The sequence below is a fragment of the Bombina bombina genome, chromosome 4 (assembly GCF_027579735.1).
Source record: "Bombina bombina isolate aBomBom1 chromosome 4, aBomBom1.pri, whole genome shotgun sequence".
Lineage (NCBI taxonomy): Eukaryota > Metazoa > Chordata > Amphibia > Anura > Bombinatoridae > Bombina > Bombina bombina.
The window spans coordinates 528,910,444-528,928,764 of record NC_069502.1 but is presented as its reverse complement, the minus strand read 5'-3'; the positions used below and the strand labels follow the sequence as shown (position 1 = coordinate 528,928,764).

Sequence of the window (18,321 nt, the reverse complement as noted above, 5' to 3'; positions counted from 1 at the left end):
GGTAAAGGTTTAAAAATTTAATCCCACTTACTTTGATTTTAAACAAAGCTTGATTTAGTATAAAAATTATATTTTTATTTCTCCTCCAATTGGCTCTAATGCCCGCCCCTAAATGAAGGCTGGGTTTTCTCATTACTTATGCAATTCCATTAACCAATAACGGGGCAGCAAGGATCCTCTAATTTGAATATTTAGAACTGTGTTTTTTTAAGCTTGTCATGTATGTGCAAGAGAAGTTATTCTCCTATCTGACCTGTGTTCATGAAAGTGCAAAAAAACTGCCTGAAGCTCAGTGAGCAGCTGCTGCATGCACACTACTGTGCACCACTCCTCACACTAACGCTGTGTGCTCGATGGTGCAAACAGTTCACTGTCTATGAGTTACTGCAGCGGAGACAAATCATTTGTCATAATGCTTCTGAGACTCAGATGTACCAGAGACGTCACGGACCAATCCCAAACCCCTCCAGAGCGGGGAATAAAAAACTTTAACGTTGACTATATCGGAAGGTACCCAGGCTAGTGGAGTAATGCAGGAACAAATAATAGTGGAGCCGGCACTTCTTCCATATAAAACCACAGTATATCGACAGTAAAGGTCATATGTTTTGCATGGAAGAAGTGCCGGCTCCACTATCTTTTTAATATGAGGGCACTCACATGATCTGTTATTATTAATGCCCCGCACTCTATGTCTGTATATCCGCTCTGGAGCAGGATGGATGACATGCCAACAGGCTTCTAAGCTGGAAAATGAGATTTGCACATGCGTGGGTCACAGAGAAGACAGAATGCGCATGCAGGCCGCCAATATCGACTCCTTTGTAACTCAGGGTAGTTATCCCCGGTGGGTAGAAGCGCCACCACCTACTTAGGCTTATGTTACATCTGACGAAGCCTCGATTCCAGCCCTGGGGGGGAGGGGCAAAACGCGTAATGTTTGGAGTGTGAAATTTTGTAGCGTGGAGGTAGATGCTATTACTGTGGAGCAGCTCTGATTTGTGTCTTACAGAGGAAGAAAAGTTCCCCACCTACGGGATCAGCAAGTGAAGAACCGTACAGGCACACAGCATGTCATTACAGAGGTAATAGGTAGCCAGGAAATTGGCACCATACCAGAACGACTGAGTGAAGGTGAGCCGGCAGGTACTAAGTCTTGCTAAGTAGCTGGTGGCACTTCTACCCACTGGGTACAACTACCCTGAGTTACAAAGAAGTCGATACTGGCCCATAAAGATACACAGCATTGCTATCTAAGCAGGATGATTACCTGCGGGACAGTACAAGTCTTGAATGACCAGAGCGTGTTTTAACACTCAAGTGCCCGGAATAGTTAAGGACCTCTTTCTGTCTGTGGACGGTATTCAGTCTTGCTTAACCAGTGCGTGTTTTTACACTATGAGCCCGGAGTAAATGAGGACTGTTCTATGCCGGCTTAGGTACATGCTATCATGTGGGGGATATAACGTAATAATACTCTGTATGACCTTTATTTATCTGCTCTCTCTTTTTATTGGTACAAGATGTTTATTAGGTAAAGGCATACCTTGTGTCTTTTTTTATCTTTAAATAATGCAAATTTTCTGGTATTTGGTGCAGCCGTGTCCTACTTTGGTTCTAGTAATATATTTACTGAACTCTCTCTGTAACAATTGGTAATTGTATTTTTTGGGACTGCTTGCACAGGTACTGTCGCATAATTCTCTATAATAGCTCTTAGTGCACCCTGTCTTATGACGCATAGTTTTGTAACTATATATATATATATATATATATATATATATATATATATATATATATATATATATATATATATATATATATACATACATATACACACACACACAGTAATTTATGACATTAAAAGATAAGATGCAGCAGCAGAACTCCACCTCACAGTGGAAGTGGGAGAGAGAGAACAGCCCATTTGAAAGTGTGTTCTTGCAGCAGCTTTGAAACAAATCTCTTCTCAGCTGCTTGCCTGAGTACACTGTCCCTTTAATTGCACTCTTGGGGGCTAGAACGTCATTAAAAAACCTGCACTTATCTAAAAGTCATGCAAGGCTGAAACATACTTTCATTTATCTAAAAAAGCAGTATGCACACTCTATTAAAAATAGCATATTCCAAGCAATCATCTGCACACATTTTCACTTCAACTTTTATCCCTTCAAAGGTGCTATCATGTGGTGGCTTAAAATCACTTGGTTTAGGAGAGAGCTTTGACTGATTGGAAAAAAAAAAACCTCTTAAGAGAAACCTATTCATGTTAGAAATTCTAGAAAATGTTTTCTTTCTTCTGCTAGTCAAAGAGGACAATAATTCTATTTCTTAAAGTTCATTACAGGCAGAAGAAGAATAATGTTTCCACAAGATAGGAGCTGAGGAAAAAGCCACATAAGAGCTCCCAAGATCTATACTACACAACAAACCCAGTAAATTATATTGGCTATTTCAGTAAGGCCTTGGCCCAGCCACTAATTAGAAAAGCCTTCATTTCTCACATAGTATGACATAGGTTTTATTTTACAGTTAATAATTTAGAATATAAGATGAATAATAGACCCAGCCTCACTGTACATTGTGTGACCCACATTGTAATTGATTCTAGACAACATGATAACACGGCACTTAGCATAAATATTACCTCTGCATATAAAATGTAATTGTAGAACAAAAGGTTTAAACTATGGGGAAAAGACCAGTCATATTTCTGCCTAAACTAAATAACTGAATAAAAAAAAGCATCATTTCTATCTAAAGAAAAAAAATCTCTATTCTCTATGGTAGTCAGCAGTATGATATCTATATCTAAACAACAAAACATATAAACAAAAAACTAATAAGAAGAAAACAGTTTTTACTAAAAAAAAAATATCTCTAGACAACAAATAACTTACTCATTTTTTTTCTCTTCATTTAAAAAAAATGTTTTTCCATGTAATGGGAGCTAAAGGTAAGTGTTTTGCAGTTGTCTCACTGATAGTAACCACAGCTTTCTCTTCTGCACTATTCTTTTTGTCATCTAGTGCATTTGACTTCATCTGGAATCTGAGCAGATCAGCCTCGAATGTGACGAGTGGCTGCCTGGCTCATAAATGTTATATAGTGGTTATGGCTACTCACAACTATGCTGTAATGTGCGGTCGCCATTAACTACAAACTTTAGATGGGCATCTAATATATAATAGGCAACAGTGAACAGTCAAAAGAAGCTGTAAACTGCTAGTTGTACATATAAAGATGCCTGCATAAAGTTAGCCTTTTATTTATAACAGATTTAAAAGTGTATCATTTCTCATGATTCGTCAACTGCAACACAGCCAAGATAAGAAAATGGGGATTTCAAGAAGGAAGAGAGAAATGTACTGTTCTTACAATATTGCTTCTCTACTGCTTTATTATGTGTAGCGAAGAATGTAGGAAAGCAACTTACTTAATAACTGTGCCTTTGGTGCCCCCTGCTGTTGTAAGCATAACCCTAGTGGTTAAACTGACGCGGAGATCGTCCTCATCCAAACCCAGCAGCTGTGAACAGCACTCCAAGGACTTGCTGGATTTGTTCTTCAGAGTACAACCACCTGGTAAGAGTACAATATAAAGATTACAACAATCAGATTGCTGAACTGTAGACATTATACATTGTATACACTACAGAGGAAGTATAGCATCTGTCATAGTGCAACAGCAAAGAATCACCTTGAATAAAGTAATGAGATTACTTGCCAAACAAAGCAAATAAAGAATGTTATGAATTGTAAAATCAAATGAAAACCTATTAATTTACTGGGTTGTATCTAAACACAACATATATTGCGTAAACAAGGAAAATATACGTAAACAACATAAATAAAATACTGCAATTTATGATAAAGTAAATATGTGTGTTTGGAACCACAAAGCAGCTTTCCAAATGCTTTTTTATTTAGCCCCACTATTATTAAAATAATTTTTAAATAACTTTTTGGTATATAACACCAATTAAGCATTGAAAATAATAATAATAAAAAAAGCAAATACATACAAAATACATCACTGCCATTTTGCTAGAACAATTGACATGCTTTTGAAATCATCAGTAGTTCAGGGATAAACCCTTTGCAGAGTCTAGTGGAATTCATATTCCTGGTGTCCCTTGCTGTGGCCAGTTAGGAAAAGCAAAAGTAAATGAGCTTGTGCTCTGATTTAAGCAATCACTGTGTGGAACGTTACAAGGTCAGTTATAGTTCACCATATTTATTTGCTAAATATTTTTGCATGGAAAGGAAAGTATAACGTGTTTACATTTAAATTAAAGCTAGTAGGAAAGTTTATTCACAACTGATACTATTGTATTAAAGGGACACTGAACCCAAACAACTTTCTAATTTACTCATATTATCAAATTTTCTTCATTCTCTTGGTATCTTTATTTGAAATGCAAGAATGTAAGTTTAGATGCCAGCCCATTTTTGGAGAACAAACTGGGTTGTTCTTGCTGATTGGTAGATAAATTCATCCACTAATAACCGAGTGCTGTCCAGAAGTCTGAACCAAAAAATAGCTTTGATGCCTTCTTTTTCAAATAAAGAGAACAAAGAAAAATTGATAATAGGAGTATATTAGAAAGTTGCTAAAATTGCATGCTCTATCTGAATCACGAAAGAAAAAAAATTGGTTTCAGTGTCCCTTTAACGTTCACTGGCTGATCAAAACTACTCTCACAGCTCAACTCTTAGAGGAGGGACAAGCCTATACAAGTCTGACAAGAAAAAATACAGGGCTAGATTACAAGTGGCGAGCAACTTAGGGATTTCACTCGAGCATAAACCTTTTTTCTTTCTCAAGTGATATTAAACAGCGCTCCTTTAGTAAAAACAAATAAGTTAATTCATAGTAAACATTAACAGAAACAGATTGTGTAAAATACAACAACTTACTTGATTTCTTGCAAAGTGAGCACTTAGCAATTCTCAGAATAGCTACTACCTGTAGCTAGATAAGGGAGCAGACATGTTGGAAACTTAGGTTACATTCTGCCTGTTCTGAGCATGGGCAATTCTGACTTGCTGCTTATCTAGTATTCACTTAATACTAAACCAACTTTACTATAGAAGTTTTATGACATCAGGCTAAGAATGCCTTCCTACAGAGGCCCCAGCCTCCTTGTAGGACTGTGACAGGAAGTAACGGACACTGCGCAAATGAAGTTTAAAAAAAATAAATAAAAGTGAAATCCATCTAAGATGATAAATAATACATATTGTAATGATTTTAATACATATTGAGCATTTAAAAAAAACAAACAAAAAAAACTGCAAGAAGCAGTTATAAGGGATTAAAGTGAGGGGGGTTATGGGGTGTCCGAAGAAAAACAAAACTGAAAGTGCCTTTACATAGAGGTTAATGGGGGACTGTGTTTTTACTCTAAATATATACAGTCCTATGCAAAAGTTTAGGCACCCCTGACAATTTCCATGATTTTCATTTAAAAATAATTTGGTGTTTGGATCAGCAATTTCATTTTGATCTATCAAATAACTGAAGGACACAGTAATATTTCAGTAGTGAAATGAGGTTTATTGGATTAACAGAAAATGTGCAATATGCATCAAAACAAAATTAGACAGGTGCATAAATGTGGGCACCCTTGTCATTTTGTTGATTTGAATACCTGTAACTACCTAGCACTGATTAATTGGAACACACAATTGGTTTGGTGAGCCCATTAAGCCTTGAACTTAATAGACAGGTGCATCCAATCATGAGAAAAGGTATTTAAGGTGGCCAATTGCAAGTTGTTGTTTTCTTTGACTCTCCTATGATGAGTCACCACATGGGGGCCTCAAAACAACTCTCAAATGACCTGAAAACAAAGTTTGTTCAACATTATGGTTTAGGGGAAGGCTACAAAATGCTATCGCAGAGATTTAAGCTGTCAGTGTCCACTGTGAGGAACATAGTGAGGAAATGGAAGACCACAGGCACAGTTGTTGTTAAGGCCAGAAGTAAAATATCGGAGAGGCAAAGGCAAAGGATGGTGAGAATGGTCAACAACAGCCCACAGACCACCTCCAAAAACCTACAACATCATCTTGCTGCAGATGGTGTCACTGTGCATGGTTCAACAATTCAGCGTATGGGAGAGTGATGCAGAAGAAGCCTTTTCTGCACACACGCCACAAACAGAGTCGCTTGAGGTATGCAAACGCATATTTGGACAAGCCAGCTTCAATTTGGAAGAAGGTGCTGTGGACTGATGAAACAAAGATTGAGTTATTTGGTCATAACAAGGGGCGTTATGCATGGTGGCAAAAGAACACAGTGTTCCAAGACAAACACTTGCTAGCCACAGTAAAATTTTGTGGATGTTCCATCATGCTGTGGGGCTGTGTGGCCAGTGCAAGTACTGGGAATCTTGTTAAAGTTGAGGGTCGCATGGATTCCACTCAATATCAGCAGATATTTGAGAATAATGTTAAGGAATCGGTCACAAAGTTGAAGTTACGCCGAAGCTGGATATTTCAACAAGACAAAGACCCAAAACACTGCTCAAAACCTACTCTGGCATTTATGCAGCGGAACAAGTACAATGTTCTGGAATGGCAATCCCAGTCCCCAAACCCGAATATAAATGAAAATCTGTGGGGTGATTTGAAGCGGGCTGTCCATGCTCAGCAACCATCAAACCTAACTGAACTGGAGATGTTTTGCAAGGAGGAATGGTCCAAAATACCTTCATCCAGAATCCAGACACTCATTACAGGCTATAGGAAGCGTCTAGAGGATGTTATTTCTGCTAAAGGAGGCTCTACTAAATATTATTGTGATATTTCTGTTTGGGTGCCCTGTCTAATTTCGTTTTGATGCATATATATTACTGTGTCCTTCAGTTATTTGATAGATCAAAATGAAATTGCTGATCCAAACACCCAATTATTTATAAATGAAAATCATGGAAATTGTCAGGGGTGCCTTAACTTTTGCATACAACTGAATGTATATAAATATATACATAATATTTATGTGTAAATATGTGTATATAAACATAAATATATACAGTATATATATATATATATATATATATATATATATATATATATATATATATATATATATATATACATACATATTATATCAAAATTATTCAACCCTCATTGCAAATCAGGTTTATTGTAAAAATGTACAGACTTTCAGCTGTTTGCAATGAACAAATCAAACAAAAGCAATTGAAATAGCTCAACACAATTAATGCTTCAAGTGGTTTCCCCAAATTTAACTGAAATTGCAACATAATGAATCCTGCAGTTTCAAAATTATTCATCTCTCTGAATAGAATCCCTTGCAACAGCACAAATATGCAAAACAGGTGTTGTCTCAAGCACACCTGATGCAATCAAACAAGCATATGAGTGAGAAGCACCAAGTTGCACCAGGTTAAAATATAATATCTTATATAAATATAAAAGCCGAAACATGTCAGCCTATGTTCTCATTTTCTGTATCCCACATTGATGGTTTAACCCAGGGTATTTGTAACCCTTATGCTTTTATAATTGGAACTGAATAAAGATATTATATTTTAACCCTACCCAGCTCGGTGCTCCTCACTCATATGCTTGTTTGATTACAATTACCTTGGCCAACAGTGAGCACAAGTTTAGTGTGTGGTCCTGCAGGGGAACGTTCATTCAGCCTGTCAGTCGTTCTAAAGGGTCTGTGTGGACACCAGAGACTGGAGGAAGCCACGGGAGGCAAGTGAACTGTATTTACACAGGGTGGAGCAATATACCCCCTGTATACCGCACGGAGCTCCAGTTGTTTGAGGCTATGTCGCAAGAGGAAGATGGATTTGCCCTGCTGCACTCCGGACTGGTGAACAGTGAGTTGATAATTATTATTTAACTTGATAACCTAACATTGCCATATTTTTGCTGACAGCTGTGAACAGCTTATTGCTCACTCTACACAGTTTTGCACCCTTAAGGAACCTAACACGAGGGGCGGTGCATTGGATTTCCTTGATTTGTAAGTACTGACTACCTGTGTGAAACATATCAGTCTCACCCCCTTTACTCATCACCCTGAGTGCAAACCATTAGGAGCACCTTGTTGAGTACCACAGTTATTTGTCCTTGGTGGGTTACTCATAGGGTGGTGTAATAGTTTGATATAAAGTGGTGAGACCCTACTAACTATTCTATGCACAGCATCAAAGGCTTTTGGACGTGCTAGGTGTGTGTTCTTATTCCCTTACCGCTTTTTTTACGCCACACCTGATTCAACTAATCAAGGGCTTCATTAGTTGCACCAGGTGTGCTTAAAGGGACAGTATACTATAAAATTGTTTTTCCCTTAATGTGTTTCCAATTACTTTTTTACCAGCTGCAGAGTATAAAATGTATGAGATTTGCTTTTTTAAGGTTTATTTGTGTATATGAATTAGCTTATTTTGTGTTTTGAAGCCACAACCTAATAAAATGAGTTGAGCTTGTAGGTATAATCAGATCTCATTACTGTACCACATTGTGTAAATATACCTGCTTCTTTATCTTATAGCTGTCCATAAACCAATCACTAATACTAGGAGAAAACAATGGAAAATTAACATTTTATTATCTAATCTCTTCTATAACCCACTGGGAGTGTAATTTCTTCTGCAGGCTGTGTTAACGCAGCTTGGCATCGAGGCCAAAAACTTTCAGGATGGGTGGATACACCACAGGCTAAATAAACTAATTCAAATACCAATATAAGGTTAATGGAAATACTTGTAAACAATTTAATACACTCCAGCAGGTAAAGTGGATCATTGGGAACAAATTAAAGGGGAGAACATTTTTGAGTACACTGTCCCTTTAAGCTAGAACACATGAAATACCTGAACTGGCTAGGGGTTTATTGAGTGTCATGTCGACTGCATGTTAGAAATATGGCTAAGTCAAAAGAATGGTCCAAAAAGTTAAGAGAAGAGATCATCGCCCTTCACAAACAAGGAACAGGATACAAAAAGATAGAGAAGGCACTGAATGTTCTTAGAGACACCGTTGGAAACATAGGTTGCAAGTTCACAGTTAAAGGAAAAGTGGTTACACTTCCTGGACGGGGAAGAAAAAGGAAGCTATCAATGACTGCAAACCGATTTCTCAAAGGAAGGTTGAGAAAAACCCTTGAGTGACTGTAAAAGATCTGCAGCAAGACTTGGTGGCAACAGGCACTAAGGTTTCAGTTTGCACAGTAAGGCACGTACTAAACACAGGTTTCCATGCTAGAACTCCAAGACGTTCACCACTACTGACCCAAAAGCACAAGAAAAGTCGGCTCCAATATGCTCAGAAACATAAAAATTATATATATATAAATCATGTCTAGCTTCACTTGATTTTTAATACCAGAAAGCTTTATAAAAAGTGTCACTTCAAACTGTGTCATAATGACGATACTGGAGCTCTGTCCGAGCTGGTAAACACCTTGTAATTACAAGTTTGTTCTGCAGTCTTTCAATAAACTTACATAATATGAGAGTTTGAATATTTGAATGCATTATGACTGTGTTTGCTATAATTGTTTATGTTAATAAGCTAACTCCACCCAAAACTTGTTTAGGGGAAGCAATCTACTGGAGTAGACTCAGCTATTCACAGTCATTATTCATTTGGTCTAAGGGGCAAATCCTTTCATTTGTATCTACAGGATTGGGATCAACCCCTATGCTAATATGCTGATTAATGTTTTGCAGTGCTTATCTAATCACCAACTGGATATGTTAGAGGGTTCTGCTTATGAAGTCTTCCATATCCGCAGACAGTTTTCAGAATTGGAAAACCTTAATAGTCAGGCTTAAAATACAGGGAAAGGTGCAAAATAAATAATAAGCATATACTGCAAAGTGTGTTTGTTATTTAACAACACAATCAAACATTTTATAAAACATTTTCATAGTAAAATTTCATGTTTACTTTCCCTTTAACGACACGTTTCATCTAAATTGAAATAGCACATATGAAATGGAAAACATTAACACTGTTAACCCCTTCATTTCCAGGCAAGGCTGCACAGTACTGCAGCCAAAGAGTTGACACTTGGCCGAACCCCACAGCAACATTAAATAATTAAAAGGTACAGTTCCCTATTATAACTCGTTAACAACAGACTATGTACAGGGTACATTAAGCCCTTATAGGGCCATAATAGTCAAGCAATGACATGTTCTAATTTGTTATCACATGTCATTTAATGGCTAACAACTCTACACTACTGTGCCTTTAACCCTCATAAAGGGGAAATGATTAGAAAGCAAACTGCAAAAAAAAATATATCCCCCCCTCTCTTTTTTTATATTGTATTCCTTTTATTGTTATTTTATGTACCCATATAAGGTATCACACAGAAGGTCTATTTGTCAGTTAAATTAGAGTATATAATATTTAAAGGGACATGAAACCCAAACGTTTTTCTTTAATGATTCAGATAGAACATACAATTTTAAACAACTTTCCAGTTTACTTCTATAATCAAATTTGCTTCATTCTCTTGTTATCATTTTTTGAAAGAGCAGCAATGCACTACTGGTTTCTAACTGAACACATGGGTGAGCCAATGACAATCGGTATATATACATGCAGCCACCAATCAGCAGTTAGAACCTAGGTTATTTGCTGCTCCTGAGCTTTCCTAGATAAACCTTTCAGCAATAGATAACAAGAGAAGGAAGCAAATTAAATAATAAGTAAATTGGAAAGTTGTTTAAAATTATATTATCTATCGGAATCAATGTCTAATCATGACTTTAATGTCCCTATAAGGGAGCACTTAAAGGACCAGTAAACTTTGTTTTTCATACAACTTTTTAACCATTGTATATGTTAAAAGTACATTATCAATCAACACTATGCATATAAATAATGTCATAAAGCTTAAAGGAATAGTAAACCCCAAAATGTTCTTTTATGATTTAGGTAGAACATACAATTTTAAACAACTTTCCAATTTACTTCTATTATCAAATTTGCTTTATTCTCTTGTTATCCATTGCTGAAGGAACAGCATTGCACTACTGGCAGGAGGCTGAACTCATCTAGTCAGCCAATCACAAGAGACAAATGTGTGCAGGCACCAATAAGCAGCAGCTCCCACTAGTGTATGATATGTGCGTATTCATTTTTTAACAAGGGAATCTAAGAGAACGAAGCACATTTGAAAATAGAAGGGAATTTAAAAGGTTCATAAAATTACATACTTTTCTGGCTTTTAGATTCTAGAGAAAAGCTTCTTTTTTTTTTTTTTTTAAAGTCCCTTTATACATGTGAACGAAGGAGAACTAAAGTCTAAAGAAATATGTTCAGAATGTTTGGCTCTCAGTAAAATAAAAATGTATTATATGAAATTATACATTCTACCCTGGCTCACATAGCCCTTAGTGGCTCTGCTGTTCAAAACCATTTAAATCCCCCAGTGTGTAAGTGATAAAACTTCCACCAGATGATCCCTGAGGAAGAGATTGAACTCAATGAAGAAATTCCATTTGAAGGTATATTATAGTATGAGTCAATCAAATATGAGTTTCTGTTTTATGAGTCAGTGAGTAAAATGATGAATAATTCCCTTAGTTCCTATCACACTCCACACATACTTTTTTCTTTTGTGACCCAAAGCTGCAATATTGCACAGTATGTCAAAGAGAGTCAAAGGTACAATTCAAACTGACAGCTGTGCAATTTGATTTCTCTCCATTAATGCATAATTTAAAATATTTTCTATTTCAGTAGGAATATGCTATACATGTAAACAATATCCTAAAAATGTTAAATTATTGCAACATTTAAAGGGGCATTACACAGTAAGTAAATGCTGGTTACAGTGATGTATTCAAAGCAGTCATAGAATAATATGAATTGCAGATGTACTTTTTTTAAATTATAATAGCTATTTAAATATTAAAGAAATAACTAATACTTTATTTTATCAACCTTAATTTCTACAAAGGAATGGGCTTCAACAGGTTAAAACCTAGATTTACCTTTTGTAATGACATCTGCTGTGGACAATTTGGGGCAGATAACGTGTATAGACATGGGTACACAGTGGGGTCGCCAGGAAGTAAGTATAGGGAATGGCACTAGTGGGAGACCACTGGCATTTTGTGGGTGGGGCTAGATCACGTGTGCAGTGGGTGTAGAGGGGCAAGCTGGGGAGAAAATTGGCAGAGTGGTGTTGGAAAAAGCAAGGTTAATCACAGATGGGGGGCACATGGAGGGGGGACAGCCTCGCCCTCCCGGCAACGCTGCTGACTGTGTAAAATATAGCAATGTCAAAGAGATATGAAACGGTCTGTTTCACATTGTTGTAAGAAAAAAAAAATGCAGTGGGTTATACATAATAGAAATTATTGCAATATGTGTTATTCATCATATTAAAAATAAGTTTACATTTTATTTATTTTTCTAAACTTCATTTGTACAGTGTCCATTCAGTAAATACTAGCTCAACAGGGAGTCAGTTTTGCTCATGCTCGGAAGAGGCAGAATGCAACTTACATTATCAACATTTCAGCTCTCATCTCCCTGAGAGAGGTGGCTACACTGAGAATATCCAATTGCTCATTTCACAAGAAAACACATAAGTTGTTTGCTGTTTTTTGGGGTTTTTTTTATAAAATCTGTTGCTTTTTATGTTTGTTTAATATATTTGTTTTTACTACAGGAGCGCTGTAAGTATTTACATTTATTAAAGTACGTTTAAGAGCGCTATATCCCTCAAAGCCATTGTTTGCACACTTTATCAGTAAGGAGAGAGAGAGAGAAAAAGAGAGAGAGAGAGAGAAAGAGAGAGAGAAAGAGAGAAAGAGAGAGAGAGAGAGAGATTTCACATTCCAACGTTCTGCACAAAGGGGAATATGTTCTAAGTATTTATAAATAGATATTCTTATATATATATATATTTAACTATATATAATCATATATGTATATATAGGTATAGATATATATATATATATATATATATATATATATATATATATATATATATATATTGTATTAAAATACCATCAGATACATGTATTTAAAAATAAATAGAGCATATTTGGCTATGTGGAGAACATTAGAATTTAAAATATTCATATTTTCGTGTTGGGTTAGCGCACTTGAAAATAAGGGATCGGGTTGGGTGTTAGGTTTTTCCCCACTTTTTTTGCTCCATTGACTTCTAGGGGGAAATAGGTTATCGCTTGTGCAATATTGTAAATTCAGCTTTTTTTTATGCTCGTCAGCTTAGCGCATGAGCCAAATCATCTTACTTTCAACTTGTAATACTTGCGCTACCATCTTTACTTACTTTTTCTTGTGATTTAAATCTTAAAACTGCCATTTTTCCACTTCCCCCAAAGAATACATGCTGCACAGTGATTGCTTGCTATGTGCCGGAGCTCATAGATATCAACCCCTAATTAGTCCCAACAAAGAAAGTAAGACAGTAATCAAGTCTTTTCAAAGGATGACTGTAAAACAATGCAAATTGTGAATGCTAATAAAATTGTAGCTTTAAAATTCAATTTTGTATGTAGATACTGTGCAATTTCTGATGAATTTATAGAACAAAATACTGTACTTTCCCTTTAAGCAGGAAAGTGACAGCAAACCTACTAACAATTAAACATTCTAACTATGGTTCTAATAAAAAGGGACAATGTGGTCAGTATATCAACTCAACCATTGACTTCACAAAGGGCCAGCACTGCAGTGCACCTGCATTGCAGCAGTCACAGATCAGAGCATTTTTATAGTTTGCAAAAGACCTTTACAAATCTGCTGTGCAGATGGCTATTTCATTTACTTGTAATCAAATCAGCTTTCTCATTTACTTCTCATATAGGTAAGCATTTACAAAACTCTATATTTTTTGTTTAAACCTCTTAGTCCTCAGTGTGCTATCTTAATCATTTTCAAATGGAATTCAAAGCACATTCTATTCTCTCTTTTAAAGAACCTTGTGTTCCGTGACTCAAATCAAACTCAAAGTCATGCAGACGACATTTACACTGATATAATAATAGAATAAAAATGTCTTCAAACCAGAGGTGCTCCCGGCTTCTTCAAAATCAATATTTCCAAGGTGTAGGACTCCGGCAACCACTCGGAAAAGATCAAGCTTCTCTGTGTCATCCAAACCAATCTTTTTCATAGCCACGCACATCCGATTGAAATCACCATGATCGTCTAAAAGAGGGTCCTTTAGGGAGCCATATTTGACGTACTACAAAAAATAAATGTTTCCAATATACGTCAATATGCAAAACAGAGGAGTTCAATGGTGCAAAAAATATTTCAATTCCTACATCAAAAGGCCAAGATTCTGTAGCAGAAAAGAAAAGAATAGCAAAGCTGACATGCAAAAGCAAAAATAATTAGATGTAACATCACAATCCAGATAGCAGTTGGAGTCAACCCTCAGGAGAAAAAGCTGGTCAATAAAGAACGTGTATGATATGTAACGGTAGCTATTTACTTGTGTGCATAAATAAATATATAGTATATAAAAGCATGCTCACAATTTAAAAAATATGGCGATTGCCAAGTATAAAATATCAATAATGTAAAGGCAACAAACACACTCACTAAGCGTGTAAATTGAAACAGACAAAAAAAAAATCATTATTATTACATGTGATGTTTCAGGGATTAAACCCTTTCCTATATCCGTCCATAATAATAAAGAGTCTGTTTGAATTTACTAGCCCCATAAGCGCACATTTGTTGCCATATTAGAAATAAATCAAAATCATCTAAAACGTATGTGTATATTTATGGAGATTTGTTTACTCTGTACAAATGCCAGTAAGATACATGAAGACCAGTTTCATCTTTTCTGATAAACTTTTATTAATGCTTCCTTAGACTTTTTATTTATTTGTATTTATTTATTTTTGTTAACAAAGGAAAACATTATTAAATGCTCTCACAAAGTCAAGGAAAAAAAAAACTTTAAAACTTTTTCTGTGCTAAATTTATTTTCACACAAAAAATACATGCATATGCAAAGTAAAAGCACCACACACTAATTTTCTACAAATAACAATTAGAAGAATGCTAAAAGTTACATAAAAAATACCTCATCTTCCTGGAAAAAAATATGGGAAAGGCAAGGAAAAAAAAAAAAGTAATTTGGATAGTTAATTGCAAAGTTAAGTTTATTTGTTGTAGTTCACACAGAATGAGCAATGCAATTTGACAACTGAATAAAGATCTAAACCGTGAGAGAGAGAGAATGTTTATTTCTGCTTCTGAGGGCGTCTGAAGAGCGTTTGTTGCATCTGAGCGGAGCACGTAACGGTGAAACAACAGAATCATTCTATTCAAGTTATTGTGACTAAAGCAGAGGCACACAATAATGACTTATTATGCTGTGGAGATTAAGCATTTCTAAGTTAAATTGTCTACAAAACAGTCCACACAACTAAAGTTGAAAAAAAAAAATGGAACAAAACTTGATGTATTTAAATAGCTTTTAAGGGATGCTTAAGTCAAAACAAAAATGGTATGATTCAGAAAGAATGTACAATTAAAAAAAAAAAAAAAAGTGAAATTTACTTTTATAAAATGTACTTTGCTCTTGGTGTCCTTTGTTAAAACTCCTCTCCATGAGAGCATATTGAGATATTCTCAGGAGTGTGCATGTGACATAAGAACAATTTATATAGTTACCATTGCTACAAACACTTGCGAACACAGCTGCAATATAATGTACACTGAATCATGAAACTTTCATTTTAACTTCAATGTCCTTTAATGTGTTGTTTTATAATTAGTTTTTTATTCCACATCACATATAAACGGATTTGTCACTGTAGCAACCAAAACGTTGTCACTCTACGATATTATCATTAAATAAAATATGTCCAAACAGAACAATAGCTGTATGTACTTACTGATAAGCGATAGTTTAACTGTGCTAAACCTCTTAAGAAATTTAAAGTGACAAATCCTTGCAAGATATAGTGTAAGAACGTGTATACGTTGAACACAAGTACTGACTCATATACATAAAGTCCCAAGTCTTCAAAGGTACAGTAAAATTTTACATTTATTCTGTATACAGGACGTTTGACTCTCCTCTTCCGCCACCTGATGCGTTTCGCCGAGGCCTTATCAAAGGTGACATGTCACCTTTGATAAAGTCTCAGCGAAACGCGTCAGGACTGCATACTCCAGGTCTGTAACTGAATTAATTTAATTTTATCTGTATACGGAATAAATGTTATGTATTACTGTGCCTTTGAAGACTTGAGACTTTATGTATACGAGTCAGTATTTGTGTTCAACTTATACACGTTCTTACACTATATCTTACGAGGATTTGTCACTGCTAACAAGCCTCTATTGTTTGGGTCCTACAGCGGTATTTTTCACCCCTTATGTTCGATTAAATAAAATATGTAAGGTTCAATTTATTATCTGCCTTACTTTACTTAAATGCCAGTAAAAGATATACAGTTTTCTTTAGTTAAGATTGGGGAATGAGTGAATGAAAGTTTTAGAACATTAAAAAGACAATGTACGTGGGCAAGCAGCTGATATGAGTTAATTGTATTAAAAGCTCCTGCTGAAACATCCATTTCAAATGGGCTGGTCTTTCTCTCACATCTTTCACTGAAAGGTTGATTTCTACTAATGCCTCTTGTTTACATATCTTTTCTACAGTCAAAATTACAGTATTGAAATGTTCAGTATAGATGGCAGTTTCAATTGTCAAAGCAGATATTTCAAAGGGCAAAATAAACATAAATGGGCTATTTGTAAAAACTTTAATAAACTCCAGCATATAAAATTGATAATTGGGAACATATTAAAGCTGAGAACATTTTACAGTACACTGTCTCTTTAAGGCCATTCTTCATGCTCCGTTACACCAGCATCCTTTTATTTTTTATCTTTCCTATGGTTAACCTCACACCTTTCTTACTTCCAACAATCAGCTGAACAGAACCAAGTATGCAGCAAACATAAATCAGATATATGAAATGTCAAATAAATCCTATGTCATTGCTTATAAATGAGATCTCTGGATGTGCTCAGAGGGGACACAGAAATTGTGTTCTCTCAATATACAAAGCATATTCCCTAGCAATCTTTCTCAGTTGTAGTCTTGCCAATATTATTTATCACGTTACACCTACTTAAACTCTCACAGGACATACAGCTTCACCACGTCTAGCAAAATATCTGAAAACACAAGTAATATAGTAATAATACCCCACATAAGTATAGAATTCCTTAGTGCATAATTAGATTTGATTATTTGTGGCAAGCAAACATCATATAGCACACCATGTCATGTATTCCATGTTTAAATGTCCTACACAGGCTTCAATAAATATTTTATATATGTATGCATGCATGTGTGTATATATATATATATATATATATATATATATATGTGTGTGTGTGTGTGTGTATGTATGTATATGTGTCTGTATATGTTTGCATGTGTGTACGTATGTGTGTATATATAATGTATGTGTATGTTTGCATGTGTGTATGTATATATGTATGCGTGTATGTGCGTATATGTTTGTGTGTGTGTGTGTGGGTATGTATGTGTTCATGTGTGTATGTATCTGTGTGTGTGCTGGTGTGTATATGTTTGCATGTGTGTATGTATGTGTGTGTGTGTGTATATATATATATATATATATATATATATATATGTGTGTGTGTATGTTTGCATGTGTGTGTATGTGTGTGTGTATATGTTTGCATGTGTGTATGTATGTGTGCGTGTGTATATATGTATGTATGTGTGTGCGTATGTTTGCATGTGCGTGTGTGTATATGTTTGCATGTGTGTATGTATGTGTGTGTGTATATGTGTGCGTGTATGTATATGCTTGCATGTGTGTATGTATGTGTGTATATGTTTGCATGTGTGTATGTATGTGTGTGTATATGTGTGCATGTATGTATGTGTGTATGTATATGTTTGCATGTGTGTATGCATGTATGTGTATGTATGCGTGTATGTGTGTATGTGTGTGTATGTATACGTGTATGTGCCTGTATGTAGAAAAATAGCTGCTGATTCAATTTGCTATTTTTCACTGCAAAGAATTAATAAAGGTGTCTCATTGCAATTCAATCACAATTCCAGTAAGTCATATAACATTCTTGTCAAGGACTTGTGTTAACTTGTCACTGTTTGTCCCTTAGGACTAAAGATTACAGGTTAGCCAAGTGTGACAACTACTGGGTTATATGTTTAGTAGCTGAGCATTCTACTAAGCTATCATCTGTAGCTCATATTTTCCTGCAGTACCTGGGGATCAGGTGTGAGAAAGAAGTAAAACATTAA

At 35.5% G+C, this 18,321-nt stretch overlaps 1 protein-coding gene across 8 annotated transcripts in view; it reads right to left on the bottom strand.

Annotated features, from left to right (window-relative positions):
* The window catches only part of MYO6 (myosin VI), a 635,235-nt gene that overhangs the window by 308,990 nt on the left and 307,924 nt on the right, over window positions 1-18,321 (bottom strand). For all 8 annotated transcript variants that reach the window (XM_053710463.1, XM_053710457.1, XM_053710460.1 and 5 more), the window contains exons 11-12: window positions 14,049-14,229; window positions 3,437-3,581 (exon numbers count right to left, since the gene is read on the bottom strand). In XM_053710463.1, coding sequence (XP_053566438.1) covers window positions 3,437-3,581; window positions 14,049-14,229 — 326 coding nt within the window. The remainder of the gene's footprint in view (window positions 1-3,436; window positions 3,582-14,048; window positions 14,230-18,321) is intronic.